Below are 27,841 nucleotides of genomic sequence, written 5' to 3' on the forward strand. Positions count from 1 at the left end.
ATAAATCATCGTCAACATTTTTATACAGCGTGTTTCAAATAGACCAAATTATAGCTTGATACGTGGAAGGTTGAAAAGGATTTCAATAGGCAAGAATCAAGTCATTTCAAATGATAATCGTAGGTAACATAAAAGTCAGAAGATCACAAAAATAGACCTATCGTGTATCTTTTTCCTTTAAGTCGATATTTAATTTTGACTAATAAAATCGTTTTTGCTCTTCTACCTTCCAACAGCGATAAATTGGCATCTTTGCGTGAAACATCCTGTATTTCGACGTCCACGATATATTTACGATTGACTAATATTTCGATGTAATTTCGCGAAATTTCGGCACGACCAGGAGGACCTAAACTCGCGTGCAAACTGGTACTCGAATGAAATGAACCTCTTTTTATAACTGTTTTTATCTTTCTTTTTTCTGTGTGTTTTTTAGGTCTAGTGACTGTACCCGCTGGCGGTGGCGGTACCTTCCTCGGTGGTTATCTCATAAAGCGTTTTAATTTGCCGTGCTCGGGCATTTTAAAGTTCTGTCTGCTGGCCACCGCGTCGTGTATCGCCTTCACTTTGTGCTTCGTTCTCAACTGCCCGAATTTAAACTTCGCCGGAGTCACCGTACCCTACTCCGACCAAACCAAGTACGTGATTGTTTTCTACCCGTGTGTGCATGAATTTCGTTTATTTGTTTAAAACTAGCTTTAGTACAGTAGCGAGTAAAATTGCGTATCAAAAACTCCATTTTCTAGTTGCTTCACTTCGCGTTCCAAACTAGCGAAAAATGTGACAATTTTGGCTGTATGCATATTTATAACTTTATCGACGATGTATGATGTATCTGCTTTCCGTTCTTTTTACGTTTATCTCCGCTTTCATTTATTTTTACCCGTTTTCGTGTTTCTATATTTTTCATGCTCCAGAAATATAGAGAAAAACCAAATATAAGAAAGTTCTTATAAATTCTTATTACATCTTAATAATCTCAATAAAATAATGAATAATATCGCGGCTAACTGTATACTAAGAAAACGTTGACTATTACTTCATAGTAGATTAATAAACTTTCCATTGCATGCTTTCGTTACAATTCGAAGTGAGTGGGTTCGTGCAGATCTGCTACTTCAGCTACTTCATACAAATATGATGAGAAGTTATAAGAATATAATGAGGATCCATATAAATATTATGAGAAGTTGCAAGAGATATAAATTGCTACGTAATTAAGAAATTTTACGTTTGCAGAAAATCTTTCTCACTGGACAGCACGTGCAATAACGGTTGCGGCTGCTCGAGGTCAGAGTTCAGTCCAATATGCGGAGTTGATGGGATCACGTACTATTCCCCTTGTCATGCAGGATGTTATCAAGGAACGAGGATAAATAACGTCGAAGTCAGTATGATTTCTTATCGCACTTAGTATGCAAACTCGTGAATGCCTAGTCTGTTTCTTGAAACTATATGTATATATATATATGTATATATTTTTTCCTTAATCTTCGCCTTGTCTTTATTGCTAACGTGCTATTTCAGATATTTCATGAAAGCGTAGGCTCGTTAGAAACAGAAACTCATTCAGCTGCAAGCTTGCAACGTTACTTTATTATTAAACATTAAATTATTATTATTATTTTATTCTATTATTTACTAGATCTGGTTCAAATAAATGTTCGATTCCTAATTGAAAAAGAATTTATCAATGTCTATTTTCTATTTATTTTATTCATTTTGAATGGAAATAGCCGATCGCGAATGAAAGCTACGTTCGCAACTAATTTGTAGTCATTGCGTTAATATTCTCGTTTTGTATTTTACAGGTATATTCAGACTGCACCTGCATACGTGAGCCACCGATAAATCTGACCACCGGTGGCAATGTGATCAGTTACGAGGCAATAAATACGACTTGCAACACATCGTGCTCCTACCTATGGCCCTTCATTACTCTAGCGTTTTGCAACATGTTCATAACTTTTCTTTGCACGATGCCCGCGCTTTCAGCGACGCTTCGCGTCGTTCGAGATGATCAGAGATCGTTTGCCTTGGGTATTCAGTGGATTAAAGTTAGAATTCTGGGCACGATACCTGCACCTATGGTGTTCGGCGCACTTATAGACGACACTTGCATTTTATGGAATGGAACCTGCGACGGCGGAGGATCCTGCCTCGTTTACGATAATTTATACATGAGCAGGTACGTACGATAAAATAAATATATATATCGATATAAGTATTTGTTAAGATTTAACATCGATCATCTTTAAAGAGTTAAATATACACGACAATTTTCTGCTTAATCGTTTCTAAATTTATGGACACATAGGAAACTGGAATCATGTCAAATACTCTTTGTATATTTTCATTTATGTAAAATGAATTTCTATTATTCAGAAATCGATAAAAAGTAGGATTGTATATTTGCATTCCTTTGTCTATGTTTTGTTATTTATTCTATTCATTATACTACTGTATAGAACATAATAATGTTTTTGTAATTTATCTATATACACAGATATGACTACTATGTAGGTTAGTGTATATGGAATTTCGTATCCATATAAAGATTACATGATTCCAATTCCCATAAGAGTAGACTTTCATTGTCAAAAACATTTACACTGTTTCAGGTACATGCTGGCTTTAGCCTTCATCGGTAAAGCAGCGTCCCTCCTTTTCTTTTTCCTAGCTTGGTGGACGTACATTCCTCCAAACAGAAGAGTCACACAAAATTCGCGGGAAGAACCAACAACGACGTTAATGTTAAACGACACTCAGCACGAAGGCCCAACCACACCGGCAACGATAAACCCTATAATCGATCCATAAACGATAATCTAACATTTCGGTAAAGTCGTCGTAGAAATATCGCGAGTAATCTACATTTAATAAGAATTTTCAATGTCTGTCAAACTTATCGAAGGAAACAATCGATTGAATGAATTTTCAAAGCGATTCGCACTTGTTGCTGCTCCATTACAAGTAGATGACGCTATTTACTGGTCTGTTAAAGCCAGTATCGGTAATGCAGAACTTAGCTTGTTCGATTTGGTAGGTACATTTTTTAATGGGAGATGTTTCAAAAGAATGTGTTAGCATATAGCTTTAATATACGTGTTTAATAATTCTGTTTATAGTTTGTTGTAGAATAACTGAGGGAAAATGTAAATGGATAGATAGATTATTTAATACTTCTACTTTATAATATAGATCGTGTTTATAATTAAAGATCGCAGGAGAAGAATATAACAAGTAACAATTTTCATGTTTTACAGAGGAATAATTTAAAAATTCAATACGTTGTCAATTTCTCCATTTTGATATAATTTTAGTATTAATTATGTATATATATTTGCCATTTCCTCGAACATTCCAAAAATATTGATTGTCACGGAGCTTCGTAGATTTATCAGCTATTTGGAAAAGCGTTGTATCTTTGGATTTAACAAATCTTTTTCAGAACTATGCGAATGTATTAAGATATCTCCTTTTATCCGTAAAGTAACATCAAAATTTGAAAATCGACACGAATAGACTTATCGCGTTTTTTCCTGTGATCTTCCACCATGAGAGAAAACAATCTCATCTATAGGTTAACTTTTAAGGGATTTATAAAAAGCGCGTTTATTTATTATTATTGTACATGTAGTAAGCGTAAAACAGATATAGCACATTCGTGATGAAAAATCGATATATGTGAATGTGACTGCGTAGCGAATACAACTGTGAAAGCAGTGAAACTCGGATATAAGACTATTTATTTCGAGAATTGTTTAAAATTGTACAGATACATTTATACGACTTGTAATAAGTAGAATATTTCTTGTAAGAGCTGTTCACTGCCAGAATTATTGTAAAGAACGTATCGTTGTTTTTTAATATTTGAATTATCAGTATCAATTATAAGATATGATATGGGCAAGTGCACTTGTAGTCCTTTTCGATGTTTATTATGTATGTACTTTCTAACATGAAATAATTCGTTCGTAAGGTTCTAATTTGAATACATAATACTAAGGATAGAAATAATGCTGGGTCTACGTGAGCTACTTGCGAACAGCACTGTGGACTCAGCCTAACAGGATGAACGTTAGCTTGATATATCACTACGCTTTCTGTACTCTTCTATAGAAATGAATAATCACAGCTAGACACTGGATCAAAGAAGACTATCAAAGTTATCTAGAATCGTATCATTGTATTGTCCTCTGCTATCTGATCTGAATGTGATTACAACTCGTGTAACAACCTATAATTATAACCCTAGTATTTACCGACCGTCAATTAAACCCGAAGAATGTATTTACCGCAGATGATAATAATCGATGTTTGAGGTAAAAGAAATTATACATCTTCGTCTTATTTATGCGATATACATATAATTGTTACTGCGACCAGCTGAACTATTATATCACAAAAATGCCTCTGGAAGACATTGTTTTTCATAGAATTGATATACCATATTTGTATGATGTTATTGCTTGTATAAAAGACATAGTGTCTAAAGGAAATGAAACAACCTCTATTGTGAATTGATATTTGTAATAGTATATACAATTATGGATATAGTTGCAAGTTCTGGTATCGATTTTAGCATATCCCTTTCACATGTTGAATAACCTCGATATATCAATTTGGAATTTTGTATATTAAGATTTTATATGTCGCCTTTAACGGAACGTTTTATTCAGAAAATCGTCGAGAACATCGGCACCAATTGAACATTTCTGGAGAACGAATCGTACAAATTTTATTAACCAGTTTTTAAAAAGATATGGAAAATTTCAAGCGCTGAAAGACTTTTATTGAACATTTTCTATGAGTACAGTTCGTCGATCGAGATAGAAATGCTTGAAATAACCAATCGAGTAAATTTGAAGTACGAGAATATATTGTGAAATGTTATTTATATCGGTTTGATACGAAACATTTTGTGCGGTTTCTAATTGTAATTATCTTCGTTATGATAAATATGTTTAACACGTGTATTGTACGCGTCGCTAATAAAGAACTAGTAAAATACGTTAACCAATGTAGTGTTCCTTATCCTTGTTATCAGTAAGTTATGAAACTGTAATACGATAGCTAGTAACATTTATCACAAGATTGTCCGTGAGATTAAATTAATTTCGAAAAATGTGATAACCATAGTGATTAAAATTAAAACGAAATTTTAATACTACTAAACTATGTATAGGTAGACACACTCCGTAACTACTCACGTGTCAAGTAATCTCATTGTTAAAAGGATTTCATTGTTCTTTATGTAATGTCCGCGTTGAATAAGCTTTCATGCCATATTTTTGTATTATATGTCAAGAACGTGGCAGTTAATCTAATTTTTTCTAACTCAGAGTCAGAGAGATCAGTTCGCAAATTAACATACACATATGTATGTAAAAGTACACACGTCTGTGCTATAACACTAATGGTCGGAATTAAAATGACACGCATTTATGGAATTATGCACCCTAGTCGACTTTTTCAACTACATAGAACAAGAATCGCAGCCAAACAACTCGTATTATTTTTTATATAACTAATAATTGCATCACGTATAGTAATGCGATTAGTAATTATATATGAAATAATACCGATTGCCCGAGTCTCACGGACGTGCAGGTTGCTGCGAGTGGAGAGCCACCCTATCCACGATCCCATCCACTCTCCTTTCACGCACAAAAATTTATTTGTTTAAAACAAATTTATTTATTTGTTAATTTATAAAAAAATTCTCTTCTTAGTGTGCGTTTGAAAAACGATCAATTCCTTGATTGTTATGGGAAACAAACAACAAAAGGAGTTTTAAGCAAAACCGACACGAAATGCTAATCTTGAAAATAAAAATAGATTAAATCTTAAACCAGCTGTGTAATTCAATATGAGACGCTATTTCGTGATCATATCAAATATTGTGCATTTTCGTGACAATGAAAGTTCGATTGACTCTCATTGGCATGGAAATGTAAATAATTAATAATTGAAATAAAAGAAAATAAATAAAATATGTCCCATAAAGAATTACACTAATACTTTTAATCCTCAATTGGTATCGTTGGGTTGGAAGTGATTCGGAATAGGTTAGAATAAAATTGTTTGATTTTAGAAAATTTTATTTCAATGTATATTCTGCATTTTACGTGATAAGGATGTTTTATTATGTAAAATGCGCGATACAAATAAATAGTCAATATGTTAAATTGTTAGCAGTTAAATACGATTTTCACCAATTGAGGATTAATGATACATGTATTAAATACTAGCACACTTACATAAGCAAGCTCTAACAATACTAGGAAGCAGTACTTTCTACCATTACTTTTCTACTAACTACCTACAACCTATAATGATAAACCTGGCCCGATTTAAGAATAGCCTAACTTTCTAATCATCGTAGTCATAAACTTTATTCAATTTAAAGACATGTCTTGTCTAATTATAAATTCAAGTTAACCTGACTATATAAGAATTTAAAGATTTGTGGACCCAACCTAACTAAAAACCTAACAATATGTTTATGGGTCCTATCTATCTAAAGATTTAATTGGTATAATAAGGGAGGAGGGAGGGAATATTATATGGAATATAAATCTTCTTCTGGTGATTTCATTATGACTCCTGAAACAAACACAAAATATAACAAATGTAGGAAAATTCTTAATATAAATAAATGCTCAAAATGCAGATAAATATTTCTCAGTATGTATTTATATTCTTTTATTTATCCATGTTATTGAAATAAGTCTCTGATGTACTTATACGAATCTGTAACAAGCTAATTTATTAATACATCAAAAAAATTAATGGTAGGGAGGAAGCACGAAAAGATCAGATTATCAAAATATTCTTCTAAATGCAAAGCAATTTGAAATTGAATTTAATAAAAAATTGAAATTTTGACCCGAATACTAAGATGAAAGGAAAACGGAGTAAAACAATTACTAAACTAAACAGCTTTACATGAAACTAAGCTTTTAATATATTCAATGACTTCTCAGGTAATTTCGATGCCACTCAGGTTAGTATATTTAAGTACCGGTATTAATCATTCGCAACACTAAGAAAAAATCGCGATTTGCCCAATGTAATGATGCGCTGATATGTAAATTGGCCAGAAGAGAACTACATACTACTACAAATACTAAAGAAGAGCATAGTGACAAAGTGGTAATACGAATGACTTTCCATGCTCTGGATGATCCAGAGGATGGAGAGCCATTAGTAGTTGCCCTCTTGAGTGGCAGTTTGCCGGGCCTCTTCGGCTTACAGCCTCTTCTTTCTTCGGACGCAATGCCCGCTGAAACTTAAATCTAAGCTCGAGTCTTCTAAATCGTAAAAAAAAACCTTATAAATGTGAAATAAAAATATAAACCGTGGAAGCTGATTCAAGTGCACATGGACTGACCAACGATCGCAGCGGTGATGGTTGCCCATTCGCATGTACGTGCTCGAGCGATACATAAACGTGCGTACCGAGACCCACTCGCGACCACGACCGTGCAATTCAAAAAACCGATAGGCAAAACCATAAACGAGTGGCATTCCCCACTAGTTCTAGTTTTACTGACGATTTTTCAAATCAGATTCCCTGAAACAGGTTGGTCACGCGAAAACGCGCCTACCCGACCTGAGACTGTGCCAACCTGCCCGGCCCTACCTACTTAGGATTAACACTCATACCAGAAAGTATACTACCTATCCTACCTAGCTCTATATTTAAAAAGTGGCAAAACAGACATACCAACACATTCACTCCACGGTTCTCACACATAACACCCAGGTGCAAGAGCCTACACTAGAGAGAACGTCCCGGGACGCCTCCGACACCCGAGTTTGGCATTCAACTTTCACACTCTAATTTACGTACCGTTTTCCTGAAATCGACTGACGATAACTAGCGACCATTGCGTAGAATGCGATATAAATACATTCTAATTTTAATTAGAAATATGTTTACAATTGAAGAAATACATGCATTGCATTTTCTAAAGAAATAACGTCATTTGAACAAATGGTACGAAATTTGGTACCATCATTTTGTTATTTGAATGTTATAATAGTAAAATGAAGGGTATTATCGTCTATGTTTGTATATTTTATATTATATATATTTGTACGTCTTATGTATATTGTGTAAAGTGAATATTAATAATTGGAATGACGACGCAAATCCACAGCCTAACCACACACACACACACACAATGTGGAAATTACGTCGCGCACGATACACCAATTATCGTCAGTCGCTAACAAATTTTTAAGTTCATGGTCATCGTACCCATCGTCTATCCTTCACCCACGTAGCACCTGGGCACGTGAATGAGATCCTGGCAATGGGTACGGAAAGGGTTAAACCTGAAAGTCCTGATATAAAAGATGATTAGTATATCTGCTTTGTATGCATCTAACGAACTACTATTCTTTCATTTTGTATTTATTCATTATATTTGAAATTATTGTGAATCTATGTTAATTTACTGAATTTAATAGTTTAATAAATTATTTAAATTCTACTATTGTAAAAAAGCTAGCCAAAGAACATAGAATTTATTTATGAAAAAGAACACTAAAATTGAAAGCAATATAATAATAGACTGCAGTTTAAACATTAATGTTAAGTAATCTCAGGCGATCTCTTCGTCAAAGCATATTTTCGAAATCACGAAAAAGTGTTCAAAATTTGTTGCTTTGCTTCCAAAATCTACCTGTCGCGAAATTTCTTCTTGCACATAAAAAATACATTTTTGTACGGGAAAAAGTGAACTTTAACAAACAAATTATATACTTTTACAAACAAATTATATAATATATTATCATCATTGTAGTTCTAATCTGTTTGTGATGAAGTCATAGGATATTGTACTTCTCCGTTGCAAAATAATTAATTCAAGTAATTCCACCATTTATTATGTATTCAAATATTCATTCATTTTATTTATACGCGTACTTATATCCATATGAATATATTTGACTTCATTCATGATCATTCATAATTAATTAATCAATTACTAACACTACACAACATTATTCATGTTAATAAAAAATGCGATGTGCAAGAAGACCTATCCTGAACTAGTAAATAAAACACATAAAAAGGAAATATGTATTACCACTCACGGGTATAATAAATACTCGCAGTCACTATGCTCGTAAAAAATTCTACGTGATACAACTAGTCACCTGTGTCGATTCGGACCTTTCATCCTACGACATGATTGAGTGACCAGAGGAACAAAAAGCATGCGACTCACAGTTACATACGAAGAACGATGTCGACAATGTTCACGTAGCTCAGAGGAAACCACCGTGAAGGTCGTCATCCCGGAAGATTCATCAAACCTTACGGTAGAAGTACAGATCGTGAAATATCTATAACAAAACATGGAATAGTATATATATAATCTATTGTTAAAGACAAAATTTTACAGTTTGAATGATGAAAGAAACAGAATTAATTGTAGTACAGAAATTTCTAGCTTTTGAAGCACCATAAGATCCTATCCGGAGAACAAGAAGAAGTGCAGATTGTGGAAAAGCTATAACAAAATATGTAACATTATAATTTATTCTGAAAACATGTTTACATGTTTTCCTTCTTCCCCTTCCTGAGCGTTTGTTTTGAGAAGTACTGCTGTTTGTCGCTGTCATAAAATTACATATTAAAACGATGTCTGAAAAAGCGTAAAATATTGTTTACAAATATTATAAAATTCATATATCTACACTGAACATTGACGAATACTCTAAATGCAATATAACTGGTTTTAGGGATTATATTATGTTATCGAAGGCTGAGATATGTGTTCTAGTAATAAACTGTATCACATTTCATAAATACTCGAAAATTTGTGCAACAAATCCGGAATTGCTTGGCAAAACAGTTGCTTGAAGAGCAAATAATATTACGCGCCAAAAGCTAAAGTTGTAATGGCGTCTTCTTTAGAAACAATAAAAATTATTGATAAAAGTCGTGAGATGGCGATACTATAGAAAATTCACGCGGGAAACGAAACAAAGTGATTGGTTGCAATCTCTTAATGTAGAATATACATATATATACAATAAAATTAAGTCAATCGACTTCAAATTAAATTAAATTAAAAAATCTATTCAAAAATATTTACTATCAAAATTTATTAAGGAAAGAGTACGAAAGAAGTAAATTCTATTTGAGATATATGTAGATCGAAACAATGAAATAATTCGTTTAATTTTTTTCGGGATGAAGAATTAGCAAAGTAAATTCTATATTTGTTTCCAATTTCATCTTAGTATTCTCAAATATGAAATTATTCGTTAGTTCAATTGTATTACATATTAATTATATAGTGCAAAGGTACGTATCAAATATGTATTATACAATAAATACATAATTGTATTACCAATGATCCAATGAAAAGATAATATAAACGTATGTATAAGTCTGCTTTCATTACAGTAATTAAAACATTTTATCATTCTAACAAACCTAACTCAATCTCCATGAGAAGCTGACAAATTGACTGTTAATCATCATGGCGTCCAAACGACGCTATTTTGAATTCCCAGTTATCGTCCCGCTATGGTCGAGCAACCTGCACAAACGAAAATCATCAATTTAAAACAACTATATAGAATTATAATCAAAATGAGACAGAAACAATAATCGACTTCAAATTCTAACTCGGAAGCTAATAACCAAACATACGATCGAGAATGGGAAAAAAACAAAAAAGAAATTCAAATATTATTTAACTTTGTTATAATAATGTATAATAAATTAATAAGCGAACAACTGTTAACAATACAAACCTAATAATAGCGTACGAAGGCAGCGGAATATGAGTGAACATACTATGCAGTTAATTAATAAATCGCGAACAACGAAAATTGACAGATCCTTACGCGACGACTTTCGACACTGCAATGACACTCCCCGCGACCCGTTCTCCTATCAAATGTCAGACGGGTGGGGATGTGTGTTTATGTCGCGGGAGTCGATCGTGTCGATTAACTAATTTCCGAATATATATGTATCTCTACATTGGACATTAACGAATACTCGAAATGCAATATAACTGATTTTAGAGATTATGCTGTCTGTTACCGAAGGCTGAGATATGTATTCTAGTAATAAACTGTATCACATCTTATAAATACTTGAAAATCTTTGCAACAAATCAGGAATTCCTTGGCAAAACAGTTGCTTGAAGAGAACGATAATGCTACGCTCCAAAAACTGAACTTGTAATGGCGTCTTCTTTAGAAACAATAAAAATTATTGATACAAGTCGTGAGATGGTGATGATACAGAACATTCGTGCGAGAAATGCAGCACAGTATGACCTATTGCCATCTCTCAAAGATTACATATATACATACAATAAAATTAAATAAATCGATTTTAAATTAAATTAAATTAAGAAGTCTATTAAAAAGTATTTACTATCGAAGTCAATTAAGGAAACAGTACGAAAGAAGTAGAAAAGTCTATTAAGGACATTTATTCTAATCGTTCAGAATTCTATTTTTAAGATATATGTGGATCGAACCAATGGAATAATTCGTTTAATTTTTTTCGGAACGAAGGAATAACTTAATATATTCGAACTAGCAAAATGGATTCTATAATTTTTTCCAATGTCACCTTAATGTTCTCAAATATAAAATTGCTTGTTAATTCAATTGCACTATATATCAATTACATAATGTAAAGATATTATAAAATAAATACAATAACAGACTTCAAATTCTAGCTCAGAAGCTAATAATACAAACTACCGATAATTCTAATAACCAAATACACCATCGAAAAAATAGAACGAAAAAGAATTTCAAATACTATTTAATTTTGTTATAATAATATATAATAACTTAATAAGCGAACGAATGTTAATAATACAAACCTAATAATAGGAATAAGAGTGAAAATTCTATGCAATTAATTAATACATCTCAAACAACAAGAATTGACAGATCCTAACAATATGTACATAAACATATGTATATATATTTCGCCATTAATTACCCTTTGGGTGGGGATGTGTGTTTACGTGGCGGTAGGTAGATCGTGTCAGATCAACGAATTTTAAAAAAAGCTGTCTTGTGTGATGAAGCAAAGAAATGTTTTCAACAGCGATGATATCATGTTACGCAATAAGGAAACAACACATATGTTTGAAACGAATATAAATACGTATTAGAAAATAATGCGTTTACTAATTTAATTTCACTATGTAGAGGATGCGAATAACTAAATAGAGAATAAGTCGAATATGAAAGTGCCTAAAGTTAAGTTTGGAAAATTTATAAATTGGTATGAAATATTATAATGGATCGTAAGAATTAAAAGTTTATAATTACTACTATAAAAGTAGCTGCAATCACCGACGTTCCTTAGTCGATGGTATCATATACGAGGTTATTGACTATATATTTAAACTATGTACACATATATACGTATGTACTTGCTGGTATTCGTCACTACCATCAATACTGCAATGATAAATGCATTTTTAATTAATAATCGTCTGTAGATATGATCGCGTATCTATTTATCGACTGACATTATTGAGATTAAGGTTAAAATTTCTACATTTTTACGTATAAATTATGTATATATTATGATTATATTTTGATACAGCGATAATTATAAATTTAGGTTTATTATTATAAATAGAAGACTATCACATTCTACCATAAGTTTTAGTCTGTCATTATAGAAATTAATGATTGATATATTATTACATAATATATGTGATATAATATGCTAGCATTATAATATTTAACATATTTATATACAATTACAACAGTAATTGTATATTTATGTATATATTTAAATTTTACTAAGAACTTGATGTACTATGTCACAAAACACTCTAACATGTGGCCTCTTGGTCTAGGGGTATGATTCCTGCTTTGGGTGCAGGAGGTCCCGGGTTCAAATCCCGGAGGGGCCCAATTTTTTTTATACTATTATGAATTTTGTATCCAAAAATACTGTGAAGTAATATACATGTATACAAAACATTAAATAAGCTCTATTATATGGAATATTATCTATTGAAATTAAGTAACATTTTACACAATTAAAAGAAACATATATTTTCTGTTAATATGTAGATATAAGCGTGTGAAATTATAAATATACACGAATTTAATGCTGGTAACAAATTGTTTCTCAACATGCTGTTTTAACAAATTTTCTTTTATTTACTTTTTAGTAATAAAAAAGTGTTTTCATTTTACAAACCTAATTTTTTAAACTTATATTATCATTCTTCATTAGAAATGTAAAAGGTATACATATTTTTACTTAATAATATACTTTAGATTCCATTAAAAAATATGGTAAATAGAATTTGTGACACTGTATGTTATTTTAACGCGATTAGAAAATTAATAAAAGTTTCATTAACGGGCACAAAGTCGGTAGACTCAAATTAGCAAGTTCAAATTGCGCGCGGTATATTTTCCTACTCCGGAGAAAGTCAAGATGGCGAACAGCGGCTAGTACGCAGTGCGCATGCACCAGTTCCTCAATGGTCGGGCAAAAACACAGCTGGTCTATGATCTCCGAAGGAAGCTGACGGTCGAACGCTATCAATGTGATTTTCGTGAAATTCTTACCGATCTACCGGTCAGATCGTGAGGTCAAGGCAAGCGTGCGCGTAAAATTCGTTCAGTGCTCGGCTCGTAGTGTCAGTGAGTGTGTTTAGATGTATACAAAACTCGTTAATCGCGGTGTCACCACGAGGATTTTTCACTGCCCTGGATACAAAGGAGTTTCGTGAGGTGCTTCGAGCGTCCTTTCGGTAAGTTTATCAAAACATCTACTTTAAATATTCGTCGCATCGGGTCCTCCTATGTCGCGTGTGCTATCGAATATTCGGTCAATCCACAGAGCCAAGTGACTTTTTTCGATTTACCGAAAATTGCATCGCGTGTCTACCAACATTTTCTGCAAGTCTACGTTTTTCAGACTACCAAAATTCGTACTAAAATTCGGACAAAACAAAGTTCGTGGTATATTTCGTGGGATAAATACTCTAAACAATTTCTATAAGCAAAATGATATTTTAAGTCGCAAAAACTCGAGGTATATGGCATGCAGCATCTTCAGAAATAGGTCAGAACAAAGTTTTCGTAATCTGGTCGCGAGGTTCCGGACAGGTATCGCCTGTTGAGAGAGAGATTCTTATCGTGCGTTATCTCTCGTTGCTCCCTTTGGATGTGGAACACTTGGAAATGAACTGTCTTTGTTATCCCTCAGATTACACCAAAAAATCACAGTTCTCTGCTGAATTTTTCCTTTTAGTTGTATACTTAGATATAACTACTCTGTGACTATTTACAACTTGCAAACGGAAAATTTCCAATACGAAATCGCAAATACTGAAAGCAGTTCTTGAATAAGCGCGGCAAGTAATGAAGAAAAATATGTATATCTTAAAATCTTAATCTTGTGCTCGTCGCACGGTCGTTTTCGTTGTTCTTGTGTTCGCTGGTGTTTACGTGCAAACACAGCTGTGCCATAATTCCATGGATAACGCTATCGCGCTACCGTAGTATCTATACAATATTGAGGTCTTGAACCTCGGCGTCTGTACAACTATTTTTACATTCTCGGTATGCTCTGTCACCGCGCGCGCGGCATCGAGAGTGGAATCCGGCTGTTGTCGAGCGGTGCACGGCCGTGGTACAGTCCTTAGGACTCTGACCTTGTCCTATGCAAAACGATACCTTTCCGTTCTAGTCATGCTTTTAAACGGTGTACCAATTAACCGTCCACTCGGTGTTGCGGTTTAATTAGTTACTCCAACGAAGACGGATAACGGACCGGCTAATCGACCATTGTTCAAAACACACGATAAATTTTGTGTTTCTTTCTAGTTTGATTTTCTATGTTCCTCTCGTTTGCTCGTACATCGGCTATGGTGTTGTCTTTGTCGTTCCTCTTTCCTGCTTACTGTTTCTCACGGTATCGATGCCCATTATCGTTGAACTTCGAACGTTTACTTTCGATCTCCAGTTTTTCAGCATCGATCCGTCCATGCACCTATTACAGTGCTGCGGAATGGCTTGACTACCGATATCCGTATACTGGGTGTTTCACAACGAGCGCGAGGAATGTTGGTTGTCTGTGAACTTTTAGAGAATACACAGCGTTGTAAAGTATTTACATAAATTATTACTCGGTAACAATTGAATCCATAAAAATAAGTTCTTTGTATTCCGAGAAGTTGATTATATAATAGATTATGTAGCTATCGATGGTGTGCTGACTAATGAAATAGATATCTTCGTGTAAAATGGAGTTGACCAGTCTGGTTCTCATTAATAAAAGCGCGCATATAAATAAAGAAATTCTTACTTACACGTTTAAGTAATTATGAGAAGTTTTACTTGTAGTTGTATTTCTGTAATACGAGATAGGATATAAGAAAGTACGATAAATAGATAGTAATAAATTATATACGCAACAAGTAATAAATTGTGTTCAATGTTTAGTATATGGACTTTCGCTATTTTTCTGCTCGTTACTGTAAATATCAAAAATATAATCTAAGATTCAACATTTTTTACTTCGGCCAAGTTCACGAGCAAGAACGAACATGTCTCGCGCTCATTCTGCTTGCGATTTTTAAACCTGTTCGGAAATGGACGAATTTATAACAGTCGGAGAAAAATAATTATCTTTTATTCTTACATTATATTTATCCAAACGTTATTATTATAATTTTTCGATTATATTTGTACAAAATATACATTTACAAATATTTTTAATGGATTCGACGATATGAGAAAACAGTAGTTTGTATCTTCTTGGGATCATGGTTAAATTAAAAGGTTAAGATGTTTCTAGAGCAATGATTAAACCATTAGCAGGGATTTTACTACTATAAGAGATATAAAATATCTCATTGTCATTCTCAAATAATAATAACAATAATAGAAATTTTATATACAGCACAATTTCTCAAAACCTTACACTTATTTTTGCAACGTCACGTATAACTGGTAGGGTATGGCAAAGAAGCGAAGGCAACATATGATCGCCGATGTAAGAAACAAAGAGCAGCATGTTCTTTTCGAGACGTTAATTTCGACCGGCCAGCTGTTACCATTTGATATAGCGACTCCCGTATCGATAATTAACCGGCTGTTAAAAATGCGCACCCGTTCACAGCGCAAGGTTGACGTGTCAAGTTTCACGGTTGCGTTCAGATTTGATCCAATTCGCTAGTGAATTCCCCTGATGAAATTCCATCGGATAAATTTACCTATAATGACAGTATGAGCAACGGTATCTCAATGCAGAAACGCGGAAAGAATCGCTGTCAAAGTTGTTCCGTTTCCGTCGGCTAGTAGGTGTCAGCTCGTGAAGAACTTTATTGACCAACCAGGCGCATCGCGGTCGCAGAGTTAAGACCTCGTAAAAAGTCCCGTCTTTACGCGACCTTATCCCGCTGAAAATCACGTCGTTCATTTGCTAGAGAAATAACATAAATAAGGAATTCAATTTTTTGGGGAAATTTTGCGAAATTTTTAAGGTTGGAATTGAATGTTTCGAGTAGAAAATGATTAATTCTTCGGTAGCTCAGCGAAGAAAAGATTTCTTTCGTTTACTATTTAGTTAACGATACCTATGTACATATTTGGCTTTTAGGTTGGATTAGAAGTACATGTTCAAATATTTTTTAGATTTTAGATTGGATTTATAGCGTTTACTATCTTCGTAGTGGATTTCTGTAGATATCTCAAATAGATATGTTACTTTTTATCATAGGAACGGTTATTAAAATTTATATTTGTAAATATTATTTAACTCGTTATCAGCGGCGTAAGAAGCAAATGTATCGTGTCCATTGATAGCTCGATGTTTATAGTTTTACGCAAGAATATCACTTGTATTCATCAAAAGGAAAGTAGTTTGTTCACTTAATCTTAATATTCTCGATTGTAACTATCATAATTCAGCAACGTGTACATATTACGTGCTGTTATAATAGCACAACTATGCTGTAGCTTATTGTATTAGTTCTTATATAATATTCTTATATAATACTCTCATTAATTCAAGTAATCATACCACAGAATCGTTTGAATCGCCTTCTCGTTTTTGATATTTTCTCATTTTTTCGTTGCTACATCAAAGCCTAATGCTGTCTCATAATATACAAGTTTGATTACTCTTACGCAAAGTTTAAGATTGAATATTGTACAGGTTTAGGGATCTGAAACGACCTTACCTTGTTATGTCCCATTCAGTGAAGTTGGCCAAAGGCGAAAGAAACAAGGACGTTCGTTTCACCAGCGTATTGCGCCGGAAACGAAAGCAGAAGCGGAGAAATTTCTCGATCTTTGATCGGCCGAAAGACAAATCATCGTCCATTAAAATTATTCATCTACAAATATATAGTGTAGTAGGATAAATTTTCGAAAATGCCGGTGCTCTATGTAAGTTGTCCTCGCTCGGTATATTTTTTGCACGAGCTCGATGTATCCTTGAACCTTCGAGGGTCAGACATTTCGTGCAAAAACCCAACGTCCACGCGAGGACCCATGTCCGTCGGGAAGTGGATGAATTTACCAGTGACCTCTATAAATTCCATGGTGTTCGTGCACCACTGGAAGATGTCGCCCCGACTAGCGCGATTTAGCGATCCAGTGGGTCGAAACGTTCGAACCGTGGACATATTAAAATTGAAAGTCACATGTGTGCTTCCTTAGCTAACCGATGCTTTCGTTCGAGCCACTTACATTTCTCCTTCGTCGTTATGTAATGCATTTTTCGCGCTTATGTTTGTCTGTTTTTCTGTTCGAAATAGCCTGGAAGGAATGGCCGAATTAATTCGAGCGCGCGACGCGCCTGGTTAGGCGAACTGTAAATGTGGCCATTGCTTAGCATCGTATCGCGATAACTTTCACAATGGTTCGTTATTGTGGCTTAATGTTCGAACATTTATGGGGTCTTTTTATGAACATGTTATGTTTTGTACGTTATTGTTTTGGAATTTCGTTAACGGTGTAACGAAACTCGACAATTATCTTTATATTGGTAAAATTTGAGGCGAATTTGAAAAATTACGTAGAAATTACAAAATACCTAAGAAACCTAGTAACAAATTGGTATACGGCACGAACAGTGATCTTAGACGTACAATTAATGCTAATGATCTCGCTAAATATTATGGCATACTAACATAATGAATAATCGATTAGACAAATACTTTGATAGTTGGTATTTTCTGCATCTTTGAAACAATAATTTATGTTATGGAATATTTTCCGATAATACGTTGTCGTTTTCTGGAGTATCAATATTCACATTCTTAGCTGATGTGGAATTTGCTAGTTATTACATGCATACATTTTTATTTAATGAATTTTATGAATGCAAAAGGTAAACACATTTAGCGTCTTCGTGATGAACATGGAAATAGTAGTTTAATATCATTAATGTCTTTGCAAGCATGATATTTTTCAATATTCTGACGTGGACGGTTTATAACTGAAAATTTGTAACAAGAAAAGAATGTGGGACAGTAAATCGTGGCGCACTTAACCTAGTTTTTCATCGTACGATTTAAACAATATTAGCCGTGCATATAAATGATGTAGGTACACGTGTGATCGCATTGTTAATTATGTATTTACTCGCATATTAATTAGATGCAATATCAATAATTCATTATTTATTATTTATCATATTCATTATTTATCTGACTGATTCGTTGCTATTGAGTATTTGTTTTATTTTATTAACAATTTTTTATTAACAATTATTTTATTAACAATTAATAAATTATCCTTTTATTTGGATAGACATCCTATTAGCCTTTAAAATCGATTTAAAGTTAAACTAATTAAAAATATTTTACATTTCTTTTGTAATATTTCTAGAAATAAATTTGCAGTATCAGAAAGAGAAGTTCTTCGGTATAGATAATTATACGTTTAATTTTGGAACAATTTTGTATGTTAGTTTATTAAAAGGCTGTTAATAAATGATTATTTTTCATTGATATTTACGAGTCTGAGTTTTATTATAGTAGATACATACTACCATTCTTTGTGTTGGCAGTATGGCCTTTTTATCGTATTTTTTATTACTTGTGCGCGTATCTAGTAGAGATTGAATTTTTATATACTGGGTGTGCGAAAAATATGCGCTTTCTGTGCGCGAATTGTATACAGCAATTTCTTATTGAAATATTTTTAGAAATTTATATGTCATTTTATTGCTTCATCATCTAACGGCTATCCTTCAAAAATATATCATATGTCAAAAAAAGAAAATCATAAAAAAATGACGTGGGTAACTCTAGATAGCTGGAAAGAGTTACATACTCGCGAACTTTCTTAGTTTAGGATATAAAACTCGATAAAACAGAACATTCTTCATGACTGTAGTTTTAATAGTATCAGCTTGACGTAATTTTAACTATACCTCGGGTACGAATATTTTTACCTGAGAACAATATAATGATACCTCGATACTTCCTAATGTAACATTCTTACAAATTTTTCTATTTTTTTATTATTATTATTGCTTAGTCCGTGCCTTTCGGCTTTGGACGAGTTTTCGGTTTTACATCTCATTCTCTTTTACCTATTTCGCTTCTTATATATCTACCTCCTCTCTTATCCACTCTATTATATTGCACTCCCTTAATTCTTCTGTCTCTAGAACTATGACAACTTTTGCTATTTTGCCTCCTTGCTGTGCTTCCTTATTGTCGTTCCTCCCCGTCTTGTATTGCCTCTCCTCTATTATTGCTTTTAGTTCTGTTAGTCCTTCTCCAGTTTCATTTAATGTTTTTCTATGCCCTTTGGTCCTCCTGTTATTTCGCATTCTTCTATTACATGTCTCAGGTCTTCTCCTTTCCTTTTACATAGTCTGCATCCTTCTTCTCCCTCTCCTTTCCAGTATTCCCTTGCTTTGGTCTCGTTTTCTCATCTGAATCTTGCTAATATTTTTCTGTTCTTCCACTTCATCCTCCCTTCTAAGTATTTTGGTAACTCTTCTTTGGCGATTTTTCTGTAATTATTTTTTATTACTAGCAATCGAATAAGCAAAGAATTATGATCAAGGAAAGTCAACAAATTTTATCTATAAATTAATAATACTTTGTGTAACAGAAACAGGCTCTATCACGCTTATATCGTTTTTTTCTTCTTAAACACATACCGCTTGCACAATTCTGCGTTATTTCCAATATTTAAAAATTCAGGCGTTATATAAACATGGAATTCAAGAGAGGCAAATAGAATTACTTTATTTGCATACTATTTGCGTGTACAAGTTGTTTTCATTAGTACTATTAAAAGCTTCCGTTGGCAACCGCTGCTATTGCCTTGAAAAAGTGAAACTTTGTCAACGTCGGTGAAATAATTCTCGTTCTGTGACCACAGGTTCTCACAGTTTCCTACAAACTTCCTACAGTTTGCAGCGTACATGTGTGGTAAAACTAATTAACCAAAGTATCACAACGATGACGGTGCAAATATGACCTGGTTGCAATTCAGAAATAGCGAAAAATTGGCCTCGTTCTCCTCTTACGCAAAATCGAGGATAGCAAATTGTCATTGAATATCGATTTATTGGCAGCGTGTACAAACGGCAACGAGAGTAACAAGATTCGATACGGAACATCCTTATGGGGATTGATTTAACGCTCGTGGCCTTTTTTTTAACAAAATTGTCCTTACGTTCCGACCTCCGCTATTTCCGCGTTTTGCTTTCTTTAAAATGGAGATCTATCGACCTCGATTCCTTTCTTACCCGCGTTGATTCCTTGACAGAGACGAAATTCAAGAGAAAATTAGAGGTTTGAAATATAAAAGTGAAATCGGAGAGCTGGAAATTAAAAATTCCAATGTTTCAAATCTCTAAATGCCAAGCTCTAAAAGTGTCGAATTTCTAGAATTCTGGAATTTCTAAAAAATTTACTAAACTAAAATCCCAAACCCTCGACGTTCTAAAATATACAAATTTCATATTTTTCAAATTACAAGCTTCCAGAACAGTAGAATTCCAAAATTCCATGGTTCCAGAATCGAATATGCCAAAATTTCGAACGCTCGCAGAAAGTCTCACGGAAAATTTCTTATCGTCGTTGATTAGAATAATTTTAAAGAACGATGGGTATGTCCTATTGGTGGCTTTAATTTAGCGTAGGTATAGCAGCGAAACAAGAAAATTCTGAAGCAGAGAAAGGAGAATGGACGTGCACGTTTTTCACGACGTGTTCCTTTATGCAGGATAAAAGTCATTTCTTGGTGTACGAACGTATTATAGTTATTTGCCCGTAGAGTATGCGTTCAGAAAAGTGCACAGACTGTTGCGGGAACGGGAGCAGATGCTTCCAGGAGAAAAACTGGCATGAAATATTTCAAGATGCGGCGACTATGAAAGTTTTGAACCAAGATCGTCGTCTGTGAATCTCGAAATAGACCAGCGAAGGCTATTTCGAAGTAGAAATTGGCTTGAAAATTGGAAAAAATATTTAGTTTCTTAAACCCGTGCCATTTCGTTCTTTGTCCTTTCGCAACAAGATTCAAGAAAAATTGCTCTTTTTATTATTTGATGAAGATCTAAGGCAGAATGAAGCGTATGTGACATTGTGTCGCAAAACCATAGTGATCGATTGTGGACATTAATTTTCCGAGTGTACGCCACTCTCAGAAGCTTATTCAAGTAAATGGAGACGGTAGCCGATCAATACTTTTTCAATAGGACGACTAAATTTTCGTGAAAATTTCGTGAACTTTAGATGTAAAGCGAAAGGATGAAACTAGAGTCTCGGGTTGTATGCATCATACTATCGTTTTTCTATCGCAGTAAAAATATATGAATCATCAGAACCTGATGTTACATATTGCTTTTCATAGATAGATCTCTACATGATTTTGTTTATATTCGTGTTGTCACTATAGGGAAAAGAGAGTTAAACAACTGATCAACAGGTTCAGATAATTTCATTGTTTGTTTTCCTTTTTTTTTTCTTTTTTCTTTTTCTTTTCTTTTCTTGATATTCCTGTGATAATACCAAATGAGATTCGTTGTATCCATAAAAGAGATTTGAAGATCGTTTAATTGATAAAATAAAGAATTCCTAAATCATCATTTACCTCTTTATTCTAATGTAGAACAATCGTTCGTAATAGAGCATAAAAATTAGTATTACGAAAATATCGTTGATAATATCTTCAAGATAGTTAGCGAAGTTAGACCGTAATTAAATTTTAATTGATTCTAATGTATTGTAATTAAACTTTCGGAACGCCAGAAAATTATATCTAACTATACGTGATTAATCGTCGATCAAAGATTTGCTGCAATTTTATCCATTCTATCGCCTTCGATTATATTTGTATCTAGAACGTTCGGTTTGAAAGGACGGGAAACCTTACATATAGACAAACATACGTCTTTAAACATACGTGAGTGAATATGTATATTATTTTGTGTGTGTGTGTGTGTTTACGAAGGACTCAGATACCTACACATCTCGTGGGTAATCCATCTTTTCGAGGTGGAAAAACGATCGAGGATCGTTGGAAGTGCAAAAAAAGTATTTCAAGGGCTCCTCTGCTCGTTTGCAGAATTCTGGCCACTTTTCCTTTCACATGAACCGCAATGTCTGGCGATGTAAGAAACCTAACCATTTCTACGAGCAACGTGATTATCCGGATATCAGCAAAAACTTGGGAAACTAATGGCAAAAGAATAATAAAGTGACAATAAAACGGTTCGAAATATTAGTTGTGCGAATTAATTTTTTGTTTCTTTTTTTCTTTTCTTTTCTCTTCTGACAAACAAATTATATCACATACATTTGCAGGGAATAAAGTTGTTCTACGCTTGTAATTCAATCGTTGCTGCTCGTTAGAACAAAAGCAAAAATGTGACACGATAATTCCAAGACCGCAATTTTAACGTATCAAAGTGAATTTTATCCACAGTCTTCTCAAAACGTAAATTTTCCATCAAATTTTATTCCAATGTTCGCTAAAGCTCGTAATTGAAGAGGCTGTCTACAATTACGAAACATCGATGCATATTATCGTTGTTCGTTTAATGGAGCGTATGATTTGGAGCCAAATTTGAAGCGTTTAGCGGCGAAAAACTTCTTTCCTTGCTCTCCTACATTTTTCCCCAGATTTTTCCGCCGTGTCTGTAAGTCATCGTGAAATTAGCTTCATTATAAAATTGAGGACGCTTTTGGAACGGTTTAAGCGTCTCGGTTAAGCGATTTCTGAGAAGCGTGCAATTATATCGCTCTGTGAGAGAGTAATTTCGATAAGCATCGATTACGAGAGACTTCTTTTTCCAGCTGCTCTTTTTTTCCCGCTTTTTGTTTCGGAAGAGACCTCGTTACAGTTTTATGATCGCGAATAGAGGAATCGTTACATAAACGCGCTGCTAGTAGACCATAAATTCTCGCCAGCGTACTTTCTCGTTGTGTTTAGCCCAGAAAATTAATATTTCACTGCCATGATTATCGAATTGATGATCGAGATGGTTAAATGCAGTAAATTAGTTTGTTGCAAATTTCCTCGCAAAATATATGTGTATATATAAACGTATACGTGTTTTCCCTCAGTTTCTTATGAATATATTCATTTATCGCGTATTATGTATTGAAGTTATCCATTGTAGTATCATTGATATTATCTATCGTATTTTCGTGATAAATTATTTTAGTTAACGATAATATTAATAGCAATGTATAATACGTTTTTCAACACGTGCTTTTCAACACGTTAGAGATACGATATTACGATAAATACTTTTACGAATCGTCGACAAGAATTAGAGCAGTAGAAAATTGAGATATGAAAACCGAGAACTATCGATAATTACCAAAAATTTATCACCTGTATAAGTTATTAAATTGATCTCTGATCGATGGTTCGATGCAACAACAAAGATGCGATCTGCGTGCGTACCTGATGGCGTTCTGCCCTTTACGATAGCGCGTCTGCAACGGGGAGAAATTAGAAATGCAAGTTAAATGAACAATTAGTTGATTCCGATTGCCAAACATTTTCCTGAATCGACGAGCGTTGTGGTAAACACGTAATTAGCGATTAATCAATGGTTACATCCCTGTGATTTAATGCTTCGCGGCCTCTAAAATTCAATATCTGTTAACCGATCAGCGGTGCCGCCGATGCAGGAAAAGCTCTAACTCAATTTCGACGTTAATATCGCAGAAATTTCCTGCCGAATACTTGCTCGAGGGGAAACAATCACATTTTGCGGGGCATAATTTCTCGCGATCGTTGCGAACAATTTCGTCGCTGCTTCTACACGATACTTGCAAGCATGTGACTTTCCATGGAGGTAAAAATCAATTTCAGTTAAATTGCCAGAGGTACTTGATCCTATGTATACGTCGCTATTGTATAATACGTTAGGTAAATCTTCTACGAAGGTCGGTTCTGTCAGACTTCCGTGTTCGGCCAAGAGAGAAGAATGGCTGTGATCGCAAGCCAATTCTTCTTAAGTGCACACAGAGATGACTAATATCTACGTACAAATATTTCCTAGTCTCCTACAATATACGCTTTTAAAATTTTGTAAACGCGGCTGTACACAGCGAATGACATAGGCACGCAGGTGACCGTGAAAAAGTCAGGGATTAAAAATATCGCGTCAATGTGCGTAAAATGTTCGCGTTCTTCAACTTCTTTTATTTCCCTTGTAACGTCCAACTTTGTCTTGAAACTCATTTTTCGTGTCTCAATGTGCAGCTTGAAAAAGCAGTTGAAACTGGTTATCTTATTCATATGCCGAAGAATGCATCCTCTAAAATTAGGTTCGATTAATTACGCGAAAAGAAGCGAGAGAACACGCGGTTTGAATTATTTCCGCGTGAAAAACATCGCAAAATGGAGATAACCCGAGCGGAGAAAGAAACGAATTTTCCTCTGGAAAAAAGTTTGTGGGTTATATATCATGAAATTTTGGTTGCACGATCGTCTGTGTGAAGCAAGAGAATGAATGATACTGTTGAAGATTAGTAGGAATACTTTTTTATTTTTGGCTGGAATACATTATAGCTCAGAGCGTAGAAAGTATTTTAAGACGTGAAATATAGCTAGAAAGAGTTCGAGGTGAATAAGAATTTGTGAATGAATCATGATATTGGTAGTAGACTAGTTTACTATAAAATGAACGATATCGTAGCAAGCAAGTTTTGTAAACAGGGAAATGGTGAAAGTGTTTGAAACGAATGGCAGACGAGATAATACTGTGGTAATAATCGCTACAGATTATCGTCAGAAAATATTCGCCACAACACAAACGTTGGTGTTAAAAATTACGACGATTTAATAAAAATGTTAATCTAGCGATGCTAACATATCTAATATATGAGACTTTTTAATAAACAAGAATTTTCTCCTTACAAGAAAAATATTCCATGTTTTGTCAACATAATACATTGGAATCCTCTGCAATGTATCTCCTAGATTTATCGATAGAATTCGACTCTTAGTATTTGAACTTTTCTAAGAAATCGAAATAAACGAGTAAATTAATCCCAGCACTCTAAGCTAAATTGCACACTAACTGTAAAGTATGCTGTACGACATACGGAGAGTGACCTTTGATGAAATTTGATATTAAAAAGATAACGTAATTCACGCTGATATACGATCCATTTAATGTTTTTTTTTAGGAATACAAGTTATTCACGTTAATTCGGTCGATAAACGTGTATCCGTCTGAATAGAATGTTGGAAACGATCGGTTTGATGTGCTCAATAGCTTCAGATCCTTATCTGGATGTACATATAGCAGACTTCAATGGTAAACAGTTCTGTGGAATTAGTTACAGCAGTTCAGTTTGTTAGAAGCAGCTTTGAAACACAAAAACGACCATAACTTGAAAACCAGGTCAGACAACCATTCGTATTCCACGTGAATTTCGTTTCATTGACTTTAAACGATGAACGTACCCGTGAAATGGATTTCTAGGATGGAGGAATTTTATGCAAATTCTGTATGCGCGGATCCTTATTTGAATATTTCTGATGATGGCTACGATCTAAAACAAATTCTTGTACGATATTAAAGCGTAACGCACGGAAAGCACAATATCTATTTTATCTATATATTTTGCAAATTATTAACCAAACTCTCGTAAAACGCGTAGTAAATATTTTTGCTATGTATGATGATTTCTCAAATTCCATTTCCAATATTGCCACGAGCTTTATCAGATATCAAATATCATCGTGTCGCGCGGACGAAAAATCATTGGAACCGGATATTTCGAAAATTACGATAAATCTGAAAAAGGGAAAGTACGTTCGAAAATTCGTCGTATACGTTGGATGCATTAGAATTTTATTCCTGTCTGATATTTAAATGAAAACTCGCCGCATACGCGACACGAGAATAATGATATCACTGATCTACTTTTTTTTTGGCGCACGAACTTATTTAAATTGCTAAGTACTTTGTAGGTGTATCCTGAGAGGTTTCGTTCATTAATCATAACTAGAAAAGTACAGCTTGAACAATTCGCGTAAATCAAAGAGATGTAATTAGCGGAAGCCTTGCGCGGACACTTTATCAGCTTGAAATTCCTGTTTTGTTAACCAATCCGATATTTCCGATAAATTCTTATCGAAATAAATTTGTAAGGATTAACGAACTAATATTCGCGACGAAATAAAGGCGGAGAGAGAACTTGGTCGTTGGATCATTGAAAGAATCATCGACGATTACCGAACGCCGTCCAATTTGCTTCACGCACGAGCAAACCTGCGTTATTCCGTGGAATGAAGCATCGAAGCAAAAGCTACACCTAAAAATATTTCATAGGCGTATATTTAACACTCGATTGCACCCAGACTATTCATGTTCCACTGTCGTTTCCAATGATCGAGCCAGCTATAAGAAATCAGCTGTTCGTGATGGAATATTTATTATCAGGCGACGATGAAAAATGTCGTTGGAGATGATCGCTATAATAGTATAGAATATCCTAGTCACGGGACATATAAAATGCAGAGAAAATTACTAAAATGCTACCATATATTTCTAAAGAAACAGAATCTAAATATTGGTTTATGATTGATTTTATGTAGAACGTTCGCTTATATGTATCGAACTGTTGCCCTTTAACCTTCCGCAATCCATGACACTTACGACTACAAGTTATCTATCTCTTTTAAACCTCGCCTGACCAAGGTTTGCTCAAACCTGTCGCGTGAATATCGTCACATACACGTCAAACATCTTATTATATTTACATTGACGGAGCAAAGAGTTTTGAACGAAAGTAATTTACACCGTCGTGCGATAATAAAATTCATTTAAGGAGTAGAATTATATTCGTATAATTTGAATTAATATAACTGAACGAACAACGTGATATAATTGAACGCGTGAAGCTATTTTATAATTAGATGGCAATAAACGTGAAGTATATTATTATACCTATCAGGATCGAATAAGCCTTTGCCATCCAAAGGCTAGATCTCGCTTTATCTATTTATTTTCGTCTCGTTTTATTAATATACTACTCTCCTAACAGCGACGAATCTATTGAACCGAAACCGTTCGGTAGCAGGATCGAGTTAGTTTCAAGTAATCGGCTTCCCTTCGATCGTACTATAATTACTGGGACACCCTGTACAAGAGGGATATCTGCTCATCTGAGTCGTCGTTCGGCCGAAATAAAACAAGAGGAGGCATCGGCAAGAGGTAAAAAATGAGAAAACAAAAGATTCATAACGTGGCAGAAGGAGGAAAGAAAGAATGCGAACCGAATGGGTCGACGTTCAAAGACATGGGAGGAGTTACGTGACAAGACCTAGTTCAGATTGTCTTCAGGCTAATCACGAG

The 27,841-nt window shown here is 34.1% G+C and overlaps 2 protein-coding genes, 1 long non-coding RNA gene and 1 other non-coding gene across 6 annotated transcripts in view; 3 read left to right on the forward strand and 1 right to left on the reverse strand.

The window, feature by feature from the left end:
• LOC100648480 (solute carrier organic anion transporter family member 4A1) overlaps window positions 1-5,019 on the forward strand; it is a 47,608-nt gene extending 42,589 nt beyond the window's left edge. For both annotated transcript variants that reach the window (XM_048409779.1, XM_003398323.4), the window contains 4 exons: window positions 437-638; window positions 1,240-1,387; window positions 1,812-2,188; window positions 2,622-5,019. In XM_048409779.1, the coding sequence (XP_048265736.1) occupies window positions 437-638; window positions 1,240-1,387; window positions 1,812-2,188; window positions 2,622-2,820 (926 nt within the window). In that variant the 3' untranslated portion in view covers window positions 2,821-5,019. The remainder of the gene's footprint in view (window positions 1-436; window positions 639-1,239; window positions 1,388-1,811; window positions 2,189-2,621) is intronic.
• Window positions 5,020-9,253: 4,234 nt separating this feature from the next.
• Window positions 9,254-10,983, reverse strand: LOC125385823. Its single transcript, XR_007225473.1, has 3 exons — window positions 10,783-10,983; window positions 10,460-10,565; window positions 9,254-9,360 (listed from the first exon to the last, which is right to left on the reverse strand). It is a non-coding gene; the product is annotated as an uncharacterized LOC125385823 (long non-coding RNA).
• A 1,874-nt stretch (window positions 10,984-12,857) lies between these two features.
• Window positions 12,858-12,929, forward strand: TRNAP-UGG. Its single transcript has one exon. It is a non-coding gene; the product is annotated as a tRNA-Pro (tRNA).
• Window positions 12,930-13,502: 573 nt separating this feature from the next.
• Window positions 13,503-27,841, forward strand: part of LOC100648366 (solute carrier organic anion transporter family member 3A1) — a 67,459-nt gene continuing 53,120 nt past the window's right edge. For both annotated transcript variants that reach the window (XM_012312697.3, XM_048409268.1), the window contains exon 1: window positions 13,503-13,784. The gene's annotated coding sequence lies outside the window, so the exon portion shown is untranslated. The remainder of the gene's footprint in view (window positions 13,785-27,841) is intronic.

This window comes from Bombus terrestris, chromosome 10 (genome assembly GCF_910591885.1).
Source record: "Bombus terrestris chromosome 10, iyBomTerr1.2, whole genome shotgun sequence".
NCBI classification, from domain to species: domain Eukaryota; kingdom Metazoa; phylum Arthropoda; class Insecta; order Hymenoptera; family Apidae; genus Bombus; species Bombus terrestris.